Below are 25,159 nucleotides of genomic sequence, written 5' to 3'. Positions count from 1 at the left end.
AGGTTCTGATGTGGAAAAAAAGCAATCTGGAGCAGGTAGTTAAAAGTTCCCTTTGAAGAAAAGAACCAGCCGAGGAGCATGGTACAGCTGCGGGGACCAGGTGTTTCGTTTACATGCAGGCATATGAGGGATATAAATATCTTTTTACCACAAGCCACATAAGCAATTTCAGTTGGTTGCAGAAGTACAGAGAGGTCAGAGGAGACTGGGTGTGTGGTCGCTTCCCTCAGCAATTCTCCAAAAGTGATACTTCAGCCAGAAGTCATTCCATTAAGAGTCAATGAAAAGACAACAGGGAAGGAAGTGGGGGACTGGTCTCATGTAGAGGACCCCAGAGCCCCTGTCAGACTCATGCACCCACAGCAGACAGAGCAGTCCAGGGTGATGGCACTTCCTCTGTGCTCAAGGCACCATTCCTCCCTCTTAACAGCAACCTACCTCTCTATGTTTCGAACCAAGCTTTCCTCCCTCCCTCGGTTCTGCGTCCTGTTCTCCAGATCAGAGATGCCGAGCTCCACTCACTCTTCAAGCTCTCTTGGAAGTGCTTAGTCACTGACCCAGCCACGTGGCATCCGCTTTCTCATTGTGGGGCTGGTATGTTAACTAAAAAGTTATTTTCCAGCCTAGTTGGAACAGCAGGAACTTGAACTGACTTGTTAGACTGGCAATGCTAGAAGTTAGGGCCACGTGCCAAAGAAAAGAATGAATGGCCAATCAACATGGAGCAACTTTCTCAATCTCTAGCCTAAGACTAAGCCTTGCTGCTGGCAAAGGAGAGCTATATGAGGCCTTTGATGCTGGAGTCATACTGGGAGATGTGCTAGGATTTCATGGGCTGCACATGCGTCTGGAGCCCAGAAGGAAATCATAGGGCAACTTCTAGAGACAGGGGTCCAGAGGAAAGAGAAATTCTAAAGTGACAGCAAAATTCTGAAGAGTTAAGATGGTGGAAGACCACCAACCCCTAGATGTGACCCAGATGTAGCAAGGGCAAAGGTCAGAAAACCAGCTCTCTGGACAGTGGGTGCTAGGCTTGCAGGCCCTGAGGGCTGCCCCTGGACCCTTGTAGGTGCTGCTTGCTGCCCAGCCCCCCTCAGCTCAGGCCCCATCCCAGCTCCTACCTGGTAGGTACCTGTCGTGGCTGTGGCTGTACTCTGTGGCAGTGAGTGATAAGTGAGTCTGTGTAAAGGGCTGGTTGCCAAACAGATTGTCACTCCGAAGGTTGTGGCAGAGCTTCTCCAGGAAGCGGAGGACGTAGGTGATACTGTTGACTGCTGGGAGGTTGAGGGTGTGCTGTTCCCGGTCAAACACGGCTGTGGAGTTAAGAAAACAAAGCAAATCAGTTGTGCAGTCAAGTGCAGCGTTGGTTGGACAAGTCTAGCTCACTGCATGTCTTGGGCTTGGCTGGATACACAGAGGTATGCCAGGCTGCCTGTCTTCTTCCTGCTGCCCTCCCTTGCCCAAGGGCTTTGATTTTTGTCTCTAACTCCAAAGGGTGTGCAATCATGGGAGTGCCAGGCCAGGTCTGTTGCACCCCCAGGGCCCTGGACTGATTTCACTCAACCTGTGAAAACAACTATAAACATAATGCTATCTGCTCATCACCTGGCTTGGCCTCTTTCAGGAAATGTGTTCACCCAGATGTGCTGTTTTAACAAGAAAACTGCCCAACAACAGGAAAGCTATGCAGAAGAAGAGAATACTGCCATTGCTAGCACTGGTCTATGTATACAATTTCCAACCTATACCAGGACACTGAAAATGGGCAACATTCGGAAATATCTCATGCTTGTTTTTATTTTATGTACAATCTATTACTGTCAAAATATTGGCATAATTTTTAAAAATCAAAAGGCTCATGTAATTGTCTTTGAGGGAAGTGAGGAAATGGAGACCTGGGGAGATAAATCACTCTTGTGGAAGTTTTGAAGAGGAAGAACTCTAGGCAGTAGAGATAAAGAGCTACTCCAGGCAGTAGGAAGGCTCAGACCCTGCAGACGGCTGTGCGGGAGATGTGAGAGAGCAGTCTGGAAGGCTACGGGCTTTGATGGATCAGCAGTTCCCATCCTCCATGCGTCCTATCACTGCCTAGACCTGGCTCCACAACATTTCTCTGCTGCTGCCCTTCCACAGACTACTTAGATTTTGTTTTCTACAGGGCAGACCTGAGCCTGACATCTTCTGTTTTCCCTGTCCTAGCCCGTGTGAGGAAGAACTCTCTGCCACACAGTAAAGGCTCAGCAGGTGATTGCTAAGAGGACTGTTTGACTGTTTATACCCCTGTCAGCTAGTTCCCTAATGCCACAGTAGCTCACTAAGGAGGAAAAGGAGGGGACTTTAAGGCAGCTTTACTTTTTAGAGTAAAGCCTGAAAGGCTGTAGGTCAAGCCATTGTAGGCTTGGTGGGTAATAATAACATTATGGACTGAAGAAAACGGAAACAGAAACAAGGCACAGCAGGAAAGTATCTTAAGTTGCAGCAAAAAGTACCACACTGTTAAGTCAAGCTCCCATTTTCCCTCTGTTCTGGGAGTCAGCTTCCTGGTATGGAACCTATAGACCCAGAAGCTGAGGAGGCAGAGGGTGAGAGGAGGTCAGAGATCCCCTGAAGCCAGCTGGCGAAATTCTCCTGTTGCAACAACATGGCCCCTATCTATTTTTCCTCTGGAACAGCTTTAAGCCGCACATTCATAGTTCTGTGTGGGGGAAGGAGAGGACTCTGTTCGGTCTGTTCGGCTATTCTTGGCAGAGATATATGGTGTATACTATATGGCACGTGGTTCAGCAGAGCCTGGGGGCTGGACGTGAAGACTCAAGAATGCGGTACTTTGCATTTCCCAGAGCCTATAACTATGAACCTGGATATCTCATCACAGGCTTGCCACTCTGGTTAGATGGACAAACTAGCCCAAAGGTGTTTACCTGAGATGACCTCACCGCCGTGGCCTTGCTTGAGGAAGCTGAAGACAGTTTTCTGGTGATAAGCACAGTCAATGCAAGCCTGGACAGCCTGCTGCAACACCACAGAGGCGCGGGCTGGCCCAAAATGGTCAGGGAGTTGTTGGATCTTCTTCTTATCCAAGTGGGGGCCTGTGCTGCCGCTCTTGTTCAGGTAGATACACACTACAGGAAACAAAGTGCCCAAGAACCTTACAGTATGCCTGGAGGGAGAGGTCAGGGAGCAGCTCCCTTCATCTGATAAACTCTGGAACTGGCCCCTTGGGATTCCCTGTTACTACACCACAGAACACTGTGGGTAATAAAGGCAGAAGGGCTGGAAAATCCTGTGCCTAGTTGCCACCTGTCCAAGCTGCACAACCAAGAGCTCTGGGGACACAGCCTATTAGGAGAACAACCCAGAACAGAAATCAAGGCACAGGACTTGTGTTTTGTTTTCTGGTCCATGAAAAGAAAATGTAGGCCTTGCAGTGGTGGCGCACACCTTTAATCCCAGCACTTGGGAGACAGAGGCAGGCTGATTGCTGTGAGTTCGAGGCCAAAAAAGAAAAAAAGAAAGAAAGAAAAAAAAGAAAATGTAAACTTTCTTCTTTCCCAGAACTCTCTAAGGTGAGCCAGATGAGAAGTGAAGAGATGGCCAATAGTATCATGGAAACTAGCCAGCAGCCTGGAGAAGTAGCCACTCACTTAGCAGACTCCAAGAAGCTAGTGTCCTAAAGCAGGAAGAGACTGACAAGAACAGAATCGCGTCCTCTCCTAATTTAAAGACACCTAATTGGCAGAAGGAACACGCCTATGGGGGTAAATCTATGAAAAAAAAAAAGGTCAGTCTAGGTCTGCTAAGAAATAGACACCAGGGGACTGTGGAGATATTTAGTAGATAAACTGCTTGCTGTACAAACTGAGGAATCCGTCCGTGTAAATGCTAGGTAGGCATGGTGGATCACTTGTAATCTAACACTTGCAAGGCAGAGATAGGAGATCCCTGCAGCTGTCTAGCTACATAGACTCTCTCATATTGGTGAGCTTTGCTTTAACTGAGAGACCCTGCCTCAGTGAATAAGGTAGAAAAAGACTGAGGAAAATGACTGGCCTCTACACACACACACACACACACACACAGACACACACACCCCACATACATATACATGCAAAAATGAAAATAAAAATAAACAGGGTGTGGTGGTGAACATAGTAATCCAACAATTAGAATGCTGAGGCAGAATTCCGAGTTCAAGTCAAGCTTAGGTGATATTAAATAGACTCAAAAACAAACAACAACAACAACCCCACCAAAATTTAAGAGAACAGACAACAATTACAAAAAGCAAAAAGTTAAAAAAAAAAGATTTTCATGCTTGGCAGTGTGGCCTTTGTATTGAAATCACTAAAAATGGAGGAACTCAGACAAGACACTTAACACAAATGTTCATAGTAGTTTATTTACAATAACCTCAAATTAGAACCAGCTTAGGTGTCATCAGGAGAAGGAACACATTAGGGAATCTCATTTATGGCAAAAATATCATAGTCATCGTAGAGGCAGATTGCAAGGAGCCTAATGGAACTTCTGGGGTGGCAGAACTGTTTTATACCTTGATCATGGAGGGAGAGAGGGAGGGACAGAGGGTTTACATAGTTGCCAACATTAAAACTCAGATTGTAGATGAGTGTACAACAGACTTAACTAAGATTTGTCTATTTCACTGATGTAAATTTTGTATAATTATTCTAATATTGATTAAAAATTAATTCTACATGGGCCATGTGGTAAAATACCAAAGAGCAAACTATGAATCTTTAAAAGATTGTGGGTTTTAGAACATGGCTCTCTGAAAGCCTTTGACACGCCTCTTAGGATCTTTGTCACATCTGACTAACAGACAGCAGCAGGTATGACATTGCCAATTCCTAGGCCTAGGACAAATAAACCGGCAGCTTCCACTTCCTTTTGGGGGGGGGGTATTTACTCTTGGATCCCAACTACTATGTGTGGGAAACCAAGATTGTGGAGAGGTTCATGTGGAGAAACAGGCAGAACCAATATGCTAGCCGTGTGGGCAAGGGATTCCCAAACCAAGCCAGTTCCGCTCCCTATGTGGCACTGTACTCCCCACAGACTGCCCTTAGTGTTTCAACTATGTAGCTCTACAGTAGTCTGTCACATAGCAAAATCTTCTCAGGAGCCGGGTGTGGTGGTGCACACCTCTAATCCCAGCACTCAGGGAGGCAGAGGCAGGTGGATCCCTGTGAGTTCAAGGCCAGCCTGGTCTACAGAAAGGGAGTCCAGGACAATCATGGCTACACAGAGAAACCCTGTCTCAAAAACAAACAAAAACCAAAAAAAATGTATCAAGATAGATTCCTATATAAGCTGTAACAAATGTCAAGCACACAGTGCTGGCTTTGGAACCAGAGGCAGAAAGCAGAAGCAAAGAACTAGTGCAGACTCAGACTTTCAAATCCAGGGTTTCACTCAAGCTAAGCAAGTGCTTAGCTACTAGCACCGAGCTACACTCCCAGCCCACTTAATGGAAGCTTAACGTTGCCTGGAGGCTGTCACTAAGAGTTTACAAGAAAGTGAAGACCATGAGACTGGAAGGTGAAGGATGAGCATGTGCTAGAAAGGGACCAAAAGTCTGATAGACTGTTGCCCACAACAGCACAGAACAGGCAACGTACCTGAGGAGCTCAATGGACTAGCTAAGATTTTTTAAAGCCATCAAAGTGCTACCTGCTTTCTCACTACTTAGGATAAAATATAAGATGAAAGAAAATCCTTCATTAAGAGGTAAGAAAGAAGGTAGGGCATGGTGGCACATGTCTTTTATCCCAGTATTCATATCAGAGGGTGGATTTCTGAGTGGGAGGCCAGTTGAGTCTACATTACGAGTACTAGTCCAATCAGAACTACATAGTGAGACCCTGTCTTAAAAAACCAAACCAAAGTCAGAAAGATCTAAGAATATGCTTCATAGATTTCTTTCAGACCAAGGATTTCCATAGGAAAAGGGATGGAGAGCAGTATTTCAAGCAAACGGAACAAACAAGCAAGCACGAGTAGACCTTTGAGACAAAAATTAATTAGAAGAGATGGGAGTGTGTGTGGAGAGATGGCTCAGAGCTGAGAGCATTGCCTGCTCTTCTAAAGAAGAGATAGGGAAGGACACTACATATCATTTGACTAAAAAAAAAACACCAAGAGGCTATTATAATTCTAAATATGCATTTACCAAATACAAGGGCACCCAGTGTCATAAAGAAACACCTACAACAATCCACCTGCCTCTGCCTCCCAAGTGCTGGGATTAAGGGACAAATTATACAAATTCTTTACAATCTCTTTTAGAAGACAAAAACAGAGGAAACGCTTATCAGACTCATTCTATGAGGCCAGCATTATCTTAATACACAAATCAAAGATAAAACAATAAAAGAAAATTGTAGGCCAACATCTCTCATGAACATGGAGGTCAAAATCTTCAACAAAACATTAGAAAACCTTGTCCAACACTGTATAGAAAGGACTGAATGACATAAACAATTTATCCCAAGTCTGGAAGAGTGATCCAACACACAAACACAAACACACAGACACATACATACACACACACACACACCTGGATAAATATAAGTTGGTTCTGGCAGCTCACATCTATAACGCTGGCACTCAGGAGACTGAGGCAAAAGGACTGTGAATCTGAGGCCACTCTAGGATACATACTGAGTTGCAGGCCAACCTGAGTTATACACAGCAAGGGCTTGTCTCAACAACAACAGCAACAACAACTCAATCATCCTATTTACAGGCTAAATTAAAAAACATACATATACTCAGAAATACACCACTCATTCACAATAAAAGCAGAAAATAAAAAATAGGGAATTTCTCTAACTTGTTAAATGACTCTTATAAAACTCCTACAATTGGCATACTTAGTGGTGAAGAACTAAGAGAATTTCCATTAAGATGAGAAACAAAGCAAGGATATCCCTCATCATGGCAGTTCTAGATAATGCATTATAATGTTAAGATAATAAAAGTATATGTACTAGGAAATTAAAAAATCTTGGATCACAAATGGCAGTCTACATATAGAATATGAAAATTGATTTTAAAAAAAGGAACCAAAAAAGCACACAAAAACATGAACTAGAAAATAAATTATAAAAGGCTGCAGAATAGAAGGTTAATATCTAAAAGTCAATCACTTTGCTTTATATTAATAATGGTTTAATGAAAATACAATATCACAATAGTACCAAAGGAGAAATATTTAGTTATAAACCTCATAAAAATATACATGAGATTTTATTAGTAAAATTACGTCATTCTGAAAAATCAAAGTACCAAATTAACGGAGAGCACAGTACTGCTCACCGATGAGAAATTACTTTCCCCCCGTGTGATCTAGAGAGTCCACATAATACCAGTCATAACCCCAGAGAGGCGGTGGTTTTGTTGCAGGATCCCAGGGGTTAGGTTCCCAGAACCCACACCGGATGACTCACAGCTGCCTGTAACTCCAGGTCCAAGTATGTGGTGTCCTCTTCTGGCCGCCACAGGAACCTGCACATGTGTGGTCCACATAGACACACACCAAAGCAAGTCCCAGAGTGGGTTTGTTTTGTGGATAGCAACAAATGGAACCTGAATTTTGCATAGAGAGGCGGAAGACCCAGACTAGTCAATACAGGATGAAAGCTGAAGAACAAAGTGGGGGGCATGAAACTTCATGGCCTCAAAACTTAATACACAGCCGCTGCATCCACGGCAGTGTAGTGCTGGCCAGGGAACAGGCACCCAGACATGATAAGGCAGAGCCCACAAGTAAACTCACAGGAAGTCACCTTGTTTTTGGAGGAGTAAAGGCAGACTCCTCAACAAATTGTGTTGGAACAAATGAACAATGTCAGCCTTTCCACAACCAAACATCAAACAATAACCAAAAACAAAACTTGTACATGCTACAGGAGGGCCCTGCTATTTGAAGCTATCTGGAGAGGAAACTCTGTCTCTAACATTTTAGGGCCTGTGAAGAGACGTATTTAACTCATTCTAAGAGGAAGATCTCTCTAATAGCCATGGAGAGCATTTTAATTTTTAAACATCCATGAGGAAGATAGGGTAATTATAGAGTAAGCTTTCACATAAATATCTCAATGCATATATACAAATGAGCACTTTAAGATCATCACCCCACTGAGAAAGGTACACATAGATTTTAAAGTTAAAGGCATATGCATTTTAGTTACCTTTATGTTTTAAAAACTGGGGATAGATATGTATGACTTTTACAGACACACCACCCACCCACGCATCCTAGGCTGATTATCCATCCTTATCAGCTACCAGATTCTGCTTTGAATCATTCATTCACTGGCTGGTGTCCAAAGTAAAATTCATTTTCACTGTTTCAAGTTTTGTCTTCATTAATGATTGCTTTTTAAAACTCGGAAGGTTTTCATCCAAATTTGAATGGTGGCAGCCTCACTGGAATGCTGTAAGGGACTGACCCAACTCAACAAGGTCAGCTCCAGTACCACAGCTTTTTGAGTTCATAGAACAATTACCCCATTTTTTTTCCTCTCTGACAAAATTAAAGTTTCTCTAAGACTATTTCAAATGACAAAGAGAAGAGTTTTTTTGGTTTTTGTTTTGTTTTGTTTTGTTTTTTAAAAGATTCTACCTAGGGCCAGGTGTGATGGCGCACACCTTTAATCCTAGCACCTGGGAGGCAGAGGCAGCTGGATCTCTGTGAGTTCAAGGCCAGCCTGGTTAACAAAGTGAGTCCAGGACACTCAGGACTACACAGAGAAACCCTGCCTTGAAAAACCAAAAAAGGGCTGGAGAGATGGCTCAGAGATAGCTTAAGAGCACTGGCTGATCTTCTAAAGGCCCTGAGTTCAATTCCCACAACCACATGGTGGTTCACAACTATCTATAATGAGATCTGATGTCCTCTTCTTGTGGGCAGGCACATGTGCAGGCAGAACATTGTATACATAATAAATAAATAAATAAATCTTAAAAAAAAAAAAAGAAAAAAAAACCAGAGTCTACCTGGGTTTACAAGTGGACAGGGCCAGTTCTAGAGGAAATGCAGCTAGTTCCGTCCTTTGCCCTTACCTGTGGGGGCCTGCATGGCTGAACTGGGGATGGTAGCAGCATCTTGGGGAACAGTGCTGGTGTCCGGTTCAGGGGTGCTGGTTGTTGGTGAGGTGGGTGGAGGGCTCAGCAAAGTCCGAGGTTTCCTCTGTTAAAATGGATGGGAAAAAGTTTGCTACCCAGGAAAGGTAACTTCCCTTCATTCCTCTATTAAACATATTTATGAATATAACTACACTTCATATTTATTTTCTACTTAGTAACTGGACCCAAGTTGTACATATTGAAAGTACTTAGTAAGCATTTTCTGAATGTATGAATGTATCATGTAAGACATGATTTTGGTCTTCTTCCGAGAAAGAGATCGATGCACTCTTATGCTAGAGTCAGTGCCATAAGAACTCCAGATGCTACAGCAAGGAAAGCATGGTACGGCTTCATGTTATAAATGGGAGTGAGCCTTCTGACTACCACCACCTGCTTTCCTCTGCCTTCCCCCCTTTGACTCACTACCTGCTGTTCCTTCCCTTAATAATATAACATTCCCTAATCACACGTCTCTAAAAAGCATGCAATTTTTATCTGCCTTACATCTTTAAAATTTTAATCTTTTTTTAAAAAGATTTATTTATTATTACGTATACAGTGCTCTGGCTGCATGTACACCTGCAGGCCAGAAGAGGGCACCAGATCTCATTCTAGATGGTTGTGAGCCACCATGTGGCTGCTGGGAACTGAACTCAGGACCTCTGGAGGAGTAGTCAGTGCCCTTAACCTCTGAGCCATCTCTCCAGCCCTAAAACTTTAATCTTTCTCTTCAACAAGAAACATTCTCTCTTGTTTATTTTATACATTTCTGTGTGTCTCGGAAGCTCTCTTACTTTTCCTAATGCCATACTTTGTCCACATACTATTATTGCCTGCTTATACACCGACGCCTGCTATTAACCTAGGGCTCTTTAAGGGTCTGAGTGTCAACCCTCACATGGCACTTGACATAAAATAAGTATTAAATGTTTCTTATGAAGCATCTAGTATAGATCACCAATAAGGGGGGTAATTAACAAGACCCGAGAGAAACCTATTTCTTTTGTGCTGGAGCAGAAGATTTCTAGAAATAGTTTCTAAAAGTCTTTCAGAATACAAGGAAAACAACCATTACCAAAATCCAAAATCCTCTTTCACAAAGTGCTTGTGTAAGGTGCACTGCTAGAAGCTGTATAAGTCTGTTTGACTTCTAGGACACAGAATCTAGAGGGATCTGCTGACAGCAGCGCCCATACGTCAAAAGGCTTCATGGGGGAAAGCCATTATGCAAAACTCTCATTAGGAAAGGCCACATGAGCCAGGTTGTGTTGCCACACGCCTTTAATCCCAGGACTCGGGAGGCAGGTGGCTCTCTTGAGCTCGAGGCCAGCCTGGTCTATAGAGGAGTTCCAGAACAGCCAGAGCTGCACTGAGAAACCTTGTCTCAAAAAACAAAACAAAACCCAATAAACAGCCAAATAAAAATGGACACATGCTCATATTATCAGATACTCCTGGAGGTAGAATTCCATGTAAGTAGTTAGTCAGGAGAGAAGGGAAGTAAATACTAGCTCAACGTCAATGAGTTGGTGCTATGATTTCAAGGGTCCCTCAGAGAGCAGGCTGGTAAGTTGAGTACCCACTTGTTGCAGAAGAAAGCACACAGATGGAAGGTATCATTATCATTTCAGATAGATGTCGTTACACATTACACAGATCCATGCATTAACTTAGTTCCATTTTACAAGGAGAAGGGAGCTCAGCACCCCACTGAAAGAAGCCATTCTGAAATCACATAGATAGCCATAAATGGAGATGAGACCAAAGCCTAAATCTGTCTGGTTTCTAAGACTTCCTTTTTGTTTAAAAAAGAAATGGTGTCATCACATGAAAGGCACATACTTTTATAGAATTATGCAAAAGAACAAAACGGTGGAATTAGGATCAGATGCCAGGACACTAAACACAGAATATTATGTGAATATTGACTTTCAAGGGGATAGAAAGAGGACATTGGCTACTATGTTTTAGACTTCGTGAGGGGCAGAGCATAGGCAATCATAACACAGATCTTGGTTTTCAAAGGACCCTAAAGTTCCTTTAGTATAATCATCTTTAATATATCTGTCTTCCTCTTTCTGAAATAGTCCTCTTGCAAAGCCAACTAGTCCCTGATAAATCACTGGCAACCACAGGGGCGTACTACTATTTTGAAGTAGCTTCTTATATATTTAAACAAAGACTTTCTGCTTGAATTTCCATTTACTAGCTCTTATTTTGTCTTTGGAGTTCTTAGACGAATACATTCCTCTTTTGATGACCCTCAAGATACGCCCACATAATCAAAACCATGGCTCTCTTGCCTTGGCATCCTCAGCCTTCAGCCTCTCCTCCACAACATAAGAAACAGAAGAATGAAATAAAGTAATTGAGTGTATTTGTATTGAGTGACATTGAGAATTCAAATGCAATAAAAAAGAGACAATTAAGAGTGGTAACATCATGACGAAAGTCATCCATCTACCCACTCATCCATCCAACCATCCTTCCGTTCACCCATTTATTCATCCACCATCCACCCATCTATCTTCCATATACAGGACATCTCCCAAGGGACAGAGATACAAGGCACTGCAGGAGGAAGAGAGAAGATAAGGATTAGGTGACTGACTTTGAGGAGCTTACATTCTATAAGGACAAAGGTTAGCTAGAGTTACTAACAAGCATAGCAAATAAATCAACCAAATAATCAACTCTGGAGAAATATGGGACTGTAATAGAGGTCCAGGGAGAACAGAACATTATTTCCCCAGGGAGACTCAGTCAAACTCAGGAGAAAGGCTCTCAGAAGTTCTCAATCATTAGGAACCGAGTGGAGGTGTAGCAGGGGCCACAGAGAAGCTTTTTCATACCACTGCTTTGCTAGAGAAGATATCCATGACAATGTGGAATGACTTAAGAGGTCAGACTTTCAGTAACCATGCTCAGTGAAGCTTGACTTGGTAGTTTTCCATATTAGAGGAAGTATATGCCTCTTAGGTATAGAAGGGTGTGTGTGTGTGTATCATATGGATCTTGGAACTAAGTCTAGGAACTGATCAATGCATTCTTAAAGCATTTCACATGTCTAAGTTTTAATTTACTCCATAATAAAATAATGCTGATAGTATCTCCCAGAGCTTTGTGATGACTGTTGTATGGATGCAATAGCATCTACTATGGTCTAACATTAAATAGTTAAGTGAAGTTTTGTTTTGTTTTCTGAGACAGAGTTTCTCTGTGTAGCCTTGGCTGTCCTGGACCCCCTTTGTAGACCAGACTGGCCTCGAACTCACAGCAATCTGCCTGTCCCTACCTCCCTGAGTGCTGAGATTAAAGGCGTGTGTCACCATTCCCAGCTTTAAGTGAAGTTTTCAAAAGAAGTGGTAGGAATAACAAAATAAATACATTTACAGAATTAATATACTTCATTTATTATTATTAATTATTGTTAGAGATCTATTTTAGGAAGGTTAATGAAGGGCTGGACCATTTGTGTATGGAAAACATTGGATTCAATCTCTTAAAAATCAAAATTTGTTTCCTATCTCTAATATTAGCAAACTCCAGGTAAATGCTAACAGGAATGTCAATCTAGACAAGATGGCTAGATGTACTCCTTTTCAACATGAAATGTATGAATAAATGTTTCTTTGCTGTCCTGTACCTCTTTCTGGGAAACCTGTTTTTACTTACCTTACTGCCGGGCTTGGGACCTCTCTTCTTTGGAAATTTCAAAGGTTCAGCTGACTTGGATGGGGTAGAGGTGGGATGGGGAATAAGAATCTTGGGTGTTCGGCCCCGCTTCTTTCCTGGTTTGCGCCCCCTCTGCCCTGGTTGATGCTCCAAGACAGGTTTGGTGCTGTGGATGCTGGGCTTCTCTGTGTTCACATCAGACGAAGGGGAAGGATTCTTTGGAATCACAACTGTAAGAAAAAGATGCATTCCACTATCTGTCCTCCTGCATTCCCATCTGTCTTAGTTAGGGTTTCTATTACTACAATAAAACATCATGATCAGGAAGCAAGTTTGGGAGAAAGTGTATTGGGCTTACACTTCCACATTGTAGTCCATCACTGAAGGAAGCCAGGAAGCAAGGCAGGAGCTGATGCAGAGGCCATGGAGGGTGCTGCTTAATGGTTTGCTCCCCATGGCTTGCTCAGCCTGCTTTCTTATGGAACCCAGGACCACCAGTTCAGGGATGGCACCACCCACAATGAGCTGGGACCTCCCCTCCTCAATCACTAATTAAGAAAATGCCTCACAGCTGGATCTTATGGAGGTATTTCCTCAATTGATGTTCCATCCTTTCAGATAACTCTAGCTTGTGTCAAGTTGACATAAGATCAGCCAAGCACACCATCCCAGACAGAAGGAAAAATAACTTGCATTTCTGTCTCGAGAGTTTGTCCAGGACTCTAGTTTCTTGGCATGCAATTGAGTGCTTACACAATTACAATAAGTTGACTTTATTTTGGCTACAAGAGAAAGGTTTTAAAAATTATTATTATTTCTAGTAGATGCAGGAAAATATTTTAAAATTCCATAAGAATCTTAGAGAAGCATTGTGACCCAAGTTCAAGGTGAAGCATGTGGCTAGAACCAGAGGCACAGAACTGGGGCAGATCTCAGGAGTCTGCAACCTTCTTCTTGTGAGAATAAAGATTTAATAGAAGAGGAAGTGATGCCTCTACTAGGTTACTCAGTGAGGCAAGAACTTTTGTTTTCAAACTGAGCCCTGACAGCTAAGGCTACATAAGCACGACTGAGGTTTTAGCATGATTATTACAGTGAGGGGAGTAAAAGATGGATATGAAAATAACTTCTCCTTCGCTTAAAATGTTTTTTCTTTATTAACTTTAAGGTAAAGTCTAAACTCTTTATCATGATTCCAAAGAAGCACAGGCTTTAGCCTGTGCCTTGCACTCTAGTTACGCCTGATGTCGTTCTGCGTCATCTGCCTCTGTAGCTCAGCTGACCTGTATGCTGAGCTCTTTGCTATCTGTAGTTAGACACGCACCAACACTCAGTTCTCCAGGCCTAACCAGGCCCCCACTAAGTCAGTACTTCTAAGTATTCTGTGCACATCTGCGTTACGGGACCCCTCAACTTTATGCCAATCATTCGTCTTCTCCTTAAATTGAGAATATTTAGAGATAAGAGTACCTAACTAATCACACAAATAGTTATTCTGGCTCTTACAATAGGCTATATACTGTATTGAGTCCTGGGGTAGAACAGTGAACAGAACAGACATAGTTTCCACTCATGGGAACATGTTAGTGTTTGAAGTTAGCACAGCTGGACATGAGTTAGCGGTGTGGAGACTAGGTGAGAGAAGAGCAGCAGTAAGACTGACTAGATCAAGTGCGTAGATAGCTCAGCCACTGAACTTCTTGCTACGCAAGCACAAGGATGTAAGTCTGAACCCAGAATCCATCAAAAAAAAAAAAAAGCTGGGTGTGGTGGGGTGTGAGTGTAATCCTAGCTCTGGAAAGACAGAGATAGGAAGATACTGGGGCTCATTGGCCATCCAGTCTAACCTACCTGGTTAAAGTGGGCCAATAAGAGACCCCATCTCAAAAAACAGGGTGTGTGGGGGCTGCTGAGGGGTGGTACAGTCAGTAAAATGATGGCTGTACAAGTGGACACATCTGAATTCAAATTTCCAGCACTCAAATACAGCACACAAAACATACAAAGTACTTGAATCTACTATGTTCTATCAAAATTTCCAAAATTAAAAGGAATAAAATCCACTCCTAACAACGGTGAAGGACATGAACTAATTAGAATCCAACACTGCTGGCATGAGCATGAATCATTTTGGAAAATTATTTCGTTGTATACCTTATGACCCAACAAAAGAAATGAACAATATGGTCATCAATAGGCATGTGCTAGAAGAATATTTATCACAGCAATGCTCATGAGGTAAATGCTCAAAACAACCCAAATGACAAACAGGAGGCCAGATTTCTAAAAAGGTAGTATATTCATCCAGAGGGATACTAAAAGAAGCACAAAAGAACGACTACTAACCATTTTTATATGCAACAATATAGCTGGGCCTCATAGAAATATGCTACATGAAAGAAATCAAATAAAAATTAAATAATTAAAAAGGCAGAATATACAATTTGTTAAGTTTGAAAACAGAAAGAAGTCATCTAGATTGATAGAATTCCTTTGAGGGAATTGGATACTATGAGGGAATCTTCTGGATGCTTAAAATTAACTGTGTATCAGGATAAAAGAAACAGAGAAGGCAAAACAGAGCGGAGAAGGCTCAGTGCTTGGCACCCAAGAATGAGGACCTAATTCGGAACCCCAGCATTCACATAAAAGCGACATATGCTTAATTAGATGTAGCCAAAAATTAGCAAACAAACTACAAAAATACACTAACACATTCAATTAAAATCAATCATATCTACTGAAAAAGTTCTAAGTGATACAATGTTATTAGTTGGAGCATCTGGGACAATGATGTCTTTTACTGAGATGGAAAACACTGGAGAAAGAGATAGGGAATTGAGTTTCTAAACTTGTTTCTTGTGAATTGCCTATTAGATGTTAAAATATGGGAATGTTAATTCAGGAGTTATATATCTGAGTCTGGAATCCAAAGGAGATGCTGGATCTGAAGATAAAAATTTGAGAACCATCAGTGTGTTTACTGATATGTAAAACCATTAGACTAAATGAGACTTTGTCGAGTATGAATATATAATCAAAAAAAGAGGAAAGAAAGATTATTTCTAAGACACATTAATGTGCATCAGTTAGAGAGTATCAGACCTAGCAAAGAAGACTAAAGAGTGGCCCTAACATGAATCCAAAAGAAATGAGTGTGAAGCCCCAGGAAAGTGGGAAAGGCAGCACCTCAACCTAGTGATCAAAGTGAACATCACCCCAGCCAGAACACACCCAGCTCATCTTCTAATGTGGTGGACTGAGAAATCACATATGCATCATCTCTGCTTCACATCAACTCTCGTGAGGGTCAGACACACCAAAACTGAGGCTCAGTTAACAAAACGGCTGGCCTTGTCAATGTTCAGAGAGAAAAATACAGAAATTACTCTATGTTCTGAAGGTGAAAATGACATACAGTTAATGCAATGTATATCAGAGCCTGGGGGAATATACATTTTGATGCCAAGAGTGGTTTGCTGAGTCACACAGGGTAGGGCATCATATACATTACTGAATAAATCAGAGAATATATTTACGCTAGGACTTAGCAATTACAGTTATAGGTATAAACTCCAGGCAGATTCTTGCATATGAATATCAGCATGTGAATAAAAATGCGCATAGTAGTACTTTTCCCAAATAATATTTTCATTGATTATTTGGGAATTTCACACCATACACCCCAATCACTCTCACTTCTCAGTCCTCCCAGGTATTCCCTCCCCAGTGTGGGTCCCTTCCTGCCAAGAAGAGGAAGAAGAAGAGGAGGAGGAAGAGGAGTTGTTAAATTTGTGTTGTTCATATACTCGTTAAAGTCCCAGTGGCCACCAGCCTTTAAAGAAAACTTAGTTCTTCCCAACCCACACCCCTGCCAGAAGCTACCAGTTGTAGAGAGCTACATTTCAGCATCCTTACCACAATTTTTAATTCAATGGCTTTCTCTCTAGACTGCTACTTTTTTGGGTGGTGGTGGGGTGAGGAGAACTGTTACTTAGTATCGACCTGAAAGGGTTAACTAAGGATTTTGGGGAAGAGCTCAGGGGCTGCCCCTCCTGGAAGGGTTGGGTGGCTCTGGCTCTGCTCCCAGAAGTCTTGGCAGTAGCTCCTTGAGAACTTCTTGATAAAGTTGAAACAGTTGTTGGTTCAAGGTGAGGGAAGGCTTATAGTTATCTTCTTTCTTGTTCGTGAAATTGTCTCCCTTGACTGATTCCCAGAACGTGTTTAGTCTAATAGGTGTGAGAACCAAGTTTGTTATTGGTAATATTAATGAATAACTAATGTACGCGCCAAGCCAGAATATGCTATTCTAAAATAGTATAAAAGCTGTACTTAAGAAATAAACCATTGCTATTTGCCACCGGAGCAATAGTCCGCCCGTTTCTTAAGGCTACTTGCCACCAGAGCAGTAGTCCGCCTGTTCAAGGCTACTTGCCATCAGAGCAGTAGTCCGCCTGTACTCAAGACGTTCGCGGAGCTGGTCTCCGTCATTTGGTGCCGAAACCCGGGAACTCGGAACCAAGGAACGCCGCTTGCCTCAACCAGCCGCGGCCAGGGTGAGTAGTATCTGAGGCAAGGAATAGTGTTTTTACAGGCGATAAAATAAGAATAAATGCAAGTATTGAGAGAAATATGTAAAAGAGTTTTTCACAGGCGATAAAATGGGTGTAAATTCAAGTACTGAAAGAAAAATGTTTGTTAATGTAGTTAAATCTTTGCTTACTGCTAGAGGTATTACAGTAGGTTCTAAACAAGTTTCTCGTTTTCTTGAATTTGTTGATGAAGTATGTCCATGGTTCCCTAAAGAAGGTACAATTAATATTGAAATCTGGAATAAAGTAGGGGAACAAATCAAGGGTTTTTATACTGCTCATGGACTAGAGAAAGTTCCTATAGATGCTTTTACCTTCTGGTCACTTATAAAGAAAAAGCCTAAAGAATCCAACTGGACTCAAGGTCTCAGTCTGTGCTCAGGGACAACCAGCTGTGTTTAAAATTTCCACTACCCCTCCCCAACTAAAAAAGTTCCTATGACTGCTTCAATCAATCTTTTCCATAGGTTAACTTGCCCGTCCACCCACTATCCAGTCACCAAACGCCAAGACTTGTAACTCCCTGCTTGCAGCTTTTCTGCCCAAATGCCAACCAATTAACTCATTTTTTTTGTCTGAAACCTATAAAAGGCCTGTGCCTCTGTTTCTCGAGGTCTGCAGCTTAAAAGAGCTAGACAGACCCCATCGCGATGGCTCAATAAATTTCTACTCCTATTCATTTGCATCGGCAATGGACTCCGTCTCTTGGTGGGGACTCGGGGAATAGACTGGAAATCTTTCTAGAGGTCTCAGTCTTACATTGGAGGCCCCAGCAAGATCACCAAGTCCCCTCCAGGACCCGGACTCCAGTAGAAGAATTAGGTAGGGCAGCCGCCACTCTTCTTTGTCTGTCTTATCTGTCTCTCTGTCCCTCTTAGTTTCACTTTGGAGCTCGAGCATTTGGGTTAGTCACAGTGTCAAGGTGGCTCTTTGCCTGTGCCAGGAGATGGTGTACCTCCTGACGGGGAGGCTGGAAGACGTTCCTGACCTCCAGGAAGGGAGTCTATCTCCCTCCACTTGGGGAGCGCCCTCGGCCCGCCTGATCACCGGGTCGACCGCTCATTTGGTTCTGGTTTTGGTATAGTCCGGACTACTATGACTTTTGGCATCGTTTTCTGTCTTTATTTGTATCTATTTGTGTGGATAAGTGGCCTCCATCCACTGGTCTAGTTTTCTTCCTTCCTGCAAGTGACAAAGGTGTTTCTGTATTTGTCTATTTGTTTATCTGTTTGCTTGTGGACTGAGACTGACGATAGTTTTGGACATGAGACAAGGCAGGTTGCTCCCACAGCCGGCATGAGGTCAGTGTTATTTTATATTCTGGTGTAAAAAAGGGTGAAATTTCATCTGTTGGCCATTAGTTCTAACTCATTTAAAAGATTCTCAAAAAAGGCAGTAAAAAACTGATCAATTAGCTTTGTCCTTGGAGCGGACTGGGAGTCTTCTGCTTAGATCAAACTGGCAACAGGCCCAAAGCTGCCTGAACTTCTGATGATGTGCTCCAAACTCCAGCAAGCCTAGAAGCCTCAACATGGTGAGTACAGGGTTACTACACCCAACAAGAAAAATAAAAGACTGAACCCTGAGAGCTAATGTGATGGGTCTTTCCGGGAACTGGGTGATAAACAGTGACCAGATAAAGGTACTGGTAAGGTCTTTTTCAGTCCTAATCACTCCTTGGACTCCTTGGTGATGGGCTCTGAACAACTTTCACTATAGAGGCTGTCCATTAAAAAAAAAAAAAGTTTCACACACAAGAAACATTCTGGGCAAGATGCCAAACTCAGATACTACTAGTTTCTCTATTATCTTTAACAGGTTCTGCCTTTAACATTTAACATTTAGGTATAAGATTCTTTTAAATTATGCTATAAAATTAAGAAACATTTTGTCTCTTTTACTACATGTTTGTTTCTTATTGACTTTAAAAGTATTAAAATTACATCTCCAACATATATCTGTGAACTTTTATCTAAGGATTAATAATTTGCTTATTGACTATGATGTTTAAAATTTAAGTTCAAACTCTTGTTTAAAATATATGAGTGCATGTACATTTGTAATACAGATATTATACAATTCAATCCTAGTTCAAAACACTGTAAAAAAATCTGGTTTTAAGTTCTAAAAATTATGGTTATACTCTATGATTTCATTCTTAAACAAATGTAACAGGACTCATTTGTATTAATTATATACAGTCAATATAAAGTATTAATAACTTAAAACTTATATAAATTATAAATTAAACATATTAGTAACACTGATAAATTTTCTTTAAAACTGCTGTAATCTATAATAATATGTCATATGGAAGCAAAAAAAAAAAAGGTTTCTAACTTGATGCTGAAGTAACTTCTCAAGGTCCTATTGTGCATCCTGGTATTATAAAATATAAATATAAAAAAATCATAGTATATGTAAAACAAAATACAAATTAATGCAAGAAATAAAATTGCTCAGCTGTTACTGTATGCTTACATTAAGGGTAAAGCCGCTCCAGTAAAACGAAGGGGTACATTTAAAAATACAAAAAAATATATAAAAAACAATGGTATGTATTCATGTATAAGTAAATATTAGCCCAGCATAGATGTTCTCAGAGACTCCACCCAGTGGGGGATTGGGACAGATACTGGGAATCATTGCCAAACTCTGGGCAAAGAGCTGTAAGTTATATAAAAGAGTGGCCCAGATTTAAAATAATAATAATAATAATAATAATAATAATAATAATAATAATAATAATAATAACAACAAATATTTAAGATTATAGATAAAAGGTAACTTAATAAAAATTATTAAAAACAGATGGCATGGGATTAAAACGGAGATCCTGTGCCTGCTCCGCTATAGAAAGATAGTTTGATTGATTAGTGTCTGCAGTGTCTGCTGTGACTCAGACTAAGCCTATTTTAAAAATAATAATAAAAGGTGTCTAGGTCTTGATTGATTGCCAGTGGGTTAAAAAATACAACAGTAATAATAATTATAAACATAATAGTAAGCACTCTTAAGCCATACTGGTACTCTAACTACAACTGGTATGTAAAGTTAAGAGCTACTATCACAAACTGTTTAAAATAATTAAAGCTCATGGTTTTGTTAAGTAATAGCTCACCTAAGCGCAGGTGTTTTCTAAAATAATCAGCATATATATAGCTAAAAACAAGCAATTCAGATACACTAAAATTAAACAGCTGTAGTCCTCTAACACTTATCTGCAGACTATAGATTATAACGTTGCTTTATCTTTATAAGATGTAAGTTAAGACAACTAAAGACAGACAAGGATTGAGCTTTGCATCTTACCATAGTATAGTCTTTTCTAAAATAGTTAAGCAGACACCCTTAACCCCAGCAGTTGCTGTCTTTATTGATGGCTCATCTAATGGTAATGCTGTTTTGATCCTTAAGGATCAAAGATATACATGGAAATTACAGGACGTTTCCACTCAGATGGTAAAACTTTATACAGTTTATCAAGCATTACTACAAGTTCCTGATTCTTTAAATATTTATTCGGATAGTCTTTATATAGTGCAAGCTTTACAATGGTTAGAAACTGTTACTTTAATTAGTTCTTCAGTTTCCTTTATTCAGAAACTTTAAGTCTTATTCAATCCTTGTTATTGCAGCGTTCTTATCCTTTATTTTATAGGACATATTTGTAGTCACTCCGGCCTTCCTGGCCCTTTAGCTGAAAATAATGTTCTTGTGATTCTCTTACAAAAAGTTATAATATTAATATTGAAAGTGCACAGCGTTCTCATTCTTTACATCATCAATCTGCTTTATCACTACAAAAACAATTTAATTTAACCAGAGAACAGGCTAGACATATAGTTAAACAATGTTCTTCCTGTGCACCTTTGTTGCCTGTTCCTCATTATGGGGTAAATTCTCGAGGGCTGCGACCTAATGGTTTATGACAAATGGATATGACACATATACCCTCTTTTGGAAAATTATCATTTGTGCATGTTACTATAGATACTTTTTCTTATTATATAGTAGCTAATGTTTTTCCAGGAGAACGTATTGTATATGTTATAACTCACTTATTACAATGTTTTTCTATTTTAGGAGTACCTAAAGTTATTAAAACTGATAACGCCCCTGCGTATACTAGTAAATCTTTTGAAAAAATTTTGTCATCAATTCTCAATACAACATAAGATAGGAATTCCTTATAATCCACAAGGGCAAGAAATTATAGAAAAGACAAATCATTTACTTAAAAATCATTTAAGAAAAATAAAAGGGGGAATATGGGGTATAAAGGATATTCCAAAAACCCTATTATCACATGCTCTCTTTACTTTAAATTTTTTAACTTTGGATAAAGATGGATTATCAGCAGCAGACCTCCATTGGCGTCCTTTAGATAAGGTAAAGCCATTGGTATACTGCAAGGATCCACTAGATGGGAAAATTTACAGCCCTGACCCTGTATTAGTATGGGGGCGTGGGTATGTTTGTGTTTATCCTACAGACGCTCCTGCACCTCGGTGGATACCTGAGCGGTGTATTAAGCATGCCAAAAACAAGGATGGAAAAACTGAGGAGACGGATGGCTCGACTATCCCTGCAGCATGTTCCGGAGCAAAAGATGCCCATGCTTAATATGAAGAAACTCGCTGCCTTGCTTAGCATTATTTGGCTGCTTCAAAGAGGATGCCATGCAGAAGTATATTGGGCTTACGTTCCCAATCCACCAGTTATTCATCCTGTAACATGGAATGAAGCTTTTGACATTCCTGTATATGTTAACCAGACAAAATTTTTGGGACAATACTCTGATAGTCATATTAAATATTTTCATGCTTTCTTGAACTATTCAGGACGATTTGAAGGACAATTGATTTGTTTCACAAAAAACTTTGTTGAAGGATGCCAACAGGTTAAAATACAAGGTGATTGGGACACAAATGTTTCTGCAGAAATTCATTGGGCCCTGGACTTTTATTATCCATTTAAGAGAAATCCTCGACGTGGATCTGGCCATCCTCCAATTAATATTCCTGCTTGTCAAAATGTGGTGCCTCCTAAATCAGACTTTGCTCCCTTTTGGAGAGTGTGTCACAATAATGAAATTGTTTGTTCTAACACGTCCTTTTGCGATTGAAATATGCTGGACATCACTGGTCAACGGCCCATAAATCTGGTATCTGGAATTTGGACCTTTAATAATAAAACATATTTTACATCTTTGTGGAAGGCAGTAGCCACTTTGGGGGAAATAAAAGTTAAAAAACATATTATTACTTGGATTCAAATAGGGAATGGTATGGGTCTTACTGTGAATCAAAATCAAATAAGTGTGTTTAATAGGGCCTGTGTACCTGAACCTTATGCATTTTTAAGCGGAAATGTTACCATAGGATCAACTCAAATTAATTGTTCAGATTGTCAAATTACTAATTGTATTAACCATACTATTGATAATTTCTTGATTGTGAAACAGCCAGGGTATGTTTATGTTCCTGTTAATTTGTCCCAAGGATGGTATGAAGAAAGAGGGACTGAACTTATTCATCAAGCTTCTGCACAATTATTACGAAGAGAAAAAAGAGTGATTGGACTTATAATTACTGGAATTGCTGCTCTTATTGTTGCCATTACTGTTACTGCTGTTGCCTCTGTATCATTAGTTCAAAGTTTTCAAACTGCTGCCTATGTGAATGAGTTGGCTATAAATGTTACTAAAGCATTGCAAGCACAAGAACAAGGGGATGAAAAAATGGAATTGAGACTTAACTCTTTAAAAGATGCAGTTGATTTAATGGGGCGACAATTACAAATTCTAGCCACTAGGGAATCTCTTGCTTGCCATGCTGATTATAAAATAATATGTGTTACTCCTGTATCATATAACGCTACACAATTCTCTTGGGATAAAATACAGCAGCATCTTCAGGGGATATGGGAAAATTCTAATACTTCGTTAGATCTAGAGGAGCTTAAAAACCACATTCAAGGGATATCGAACACTCCAAAAATTAAAGTCGACTTAGCAACACAAGTGAAGTATTTTGTAAATACGTTAAAGTCTGTGTTTCCATCCTTTTCCTCATTTAAACATTGGGTGTTTGGTGTTATTGCTATAGTTATTATTATTCTTTTGAGTTGTCTCCTTCTGCCTGTAATTTTGAACATGTTAACTACTCAGCTTAATAGAAGTTTTATAGAAATGAAGAAACTTAAGTTGTATCAAGATAAAGATAAGCCGCCCTCCATGTTTATTTAATAAAAGAAAAAAGAGTGGAATGAGGAGAACTGTTACTTAGTATCGACCTGAAAGGGTTAACTAAGGATTTTGGGGAAGAGCTCAGGGGCTGCCCCTCCTGGAAGGGTTGGGTGGCTCTGGCTCTGCTCCCAGAAGTCTTGGCAGTAGCTCCTTGAGAACTTCTTGATAAAGTTGAAACAGTTGTTGGTTCAAGGTGAGGGAAGGCTTATAGTTATCTTCTTTCTTGTTCGTGAAATTGTCTCCCTTGACTGATTCCCAGAACGTGTTTAGTCTAATAGGTGTGAGAACCAAGTTTGTTATTGGTAATATTAATGAATAACTAATGTACGCGCCAAGCCAGAATATGCTATTCTAAAATAGTATAAAAGCTGTACTTAAGAAATAAACCATTGCTATTTGCCACCGGAGCAATAGTCCGCCCGTTTCTTAAGGCTACTTGCCACCAGAGCAGTAGTCCGCCTGTTCAAGGCTACTTGCCATCAGAGCAGTAGTCCGCCTGTACTCAAGACGTTCGCGGAGCTGGTCTCCGTCAGTGGGGGGGTAGGGGTTGTCAGAGAAGCTTCAGTGTCCCTCTTTCTCAAGCGTGAGACTGCAGTCATTGATACTTCTGTAGAAGTTTTTTTTTTCCTCCTTTACCTACGGGAACATAGATCATGGACTTCCTTCTGCATGGTCTCTGGCATCAGCTTGTGCTACTGACCTTAGCATGGTTTCCACCGATGGCAGTTCAGACTATGGACATCAACATGGCCCTCTGCCATGGTACAGGCCATGGACACCTTTGGTGGCAGCACAGGCTAAGAACATCAACATGGCCTCTGGGCCATGAACACCAATATGGTCACTGATGATAGTCTGGCCATGGACATCAACATGGTTTCAGATGGCAGCACAGACCAAGGACATCTACCTGGCCTTCAGTGGTAACATGGGCATAGACATCAACAGGACCCCCAACTGCAGCATGGACCGAGGACCCCAACATGCTCCTTGGTGGCATTAAAGGCCATGTGGACATCAACATGGCTTCAGGTGGTGGCATAAAACCATGGGTATCTGCATGGCCTTTGGTGCTAAGAAGGGCCATAGCCACAATAGGTCTATGGCCCCAGATATGGCCCTCTTATATTATTTAAGTAACTGAAAAGTTGAAATGATACAAATGTACACTATTAATAAAATGTATTTAGGCTGGGCATTGGCAGAGCATGTGCTCATGAGCTTTATAGGTCCTGGCTTTAATCTACAACACACATACATATTTAAGCTAAGAATGATGGCTTATATCTATAACACAAGCACTTGGAGAGCCAAGGCAGGTTAGACTGCGGTGGATTCAAGGTCAGGCTAAACTACAGAATGAGATTTTGTCTAAAAAAAAAAAAAAAGAAGAAGAAGTTATGAAGATAGCAGTTCTCAGAGTGTGGTCTGGGGATTTCTGGGGAGACTGCTTAGTCAGTAGAGTGATTTCTGCCCAAACATGAGGATC

General features: G+C 40.8%; 1 protein-coding gene across 7 annotated transcripts in view; it reads right to left on the bottom strand.

The window, feature by feature from the left end:
- SCMH1 (Scm polycomb group protein homolog 1) overlaps nt 1–25,159 on the bottom strand; it is a 121,312-nt gene that overhangs the window by 11,658 nt on the left and 84,495 nt on the right. For all 7 annotated transcript variants that reach the window (XM_084785104.1, XM_084785105.1, XM_084785103.1 and 4 more), the window contains 4 exons: nt 12,829–13,058; nt 9,088–9,214; nt 2,922–3,122; nt 1,122–1,313 (listed from right to left, as the gene is read on the bottom strand). In XM_084785104.1, the coding sequence (XP_084641230.1) occupies nt 1,122–1,313; nt 2,922–3,122; nt 9,088–9,214; nt 12,829–13,058 (750 nt within the window). The remainder of the gene's footprint in view (nt 1–1,121; nt 1,314–2,921; nt 3,123–9,087; nt 9,215–12,828; nt 13,059–25,159) is intronic.

The sequence above is a fragment of the Acomys minous genome, assembly GCF_964271855.1.
Source record: "Acomys minous genome assembly, chromosome: 6".
Lineage (NCBI taxonomy): Eukaryota > Metazoa > Chordata > Mammalia > Rodentia > Muridae > Acomys > Acomys minous.
This window is presented reverse-complemented; position numbering and strand designations above follow the sequence as displayed.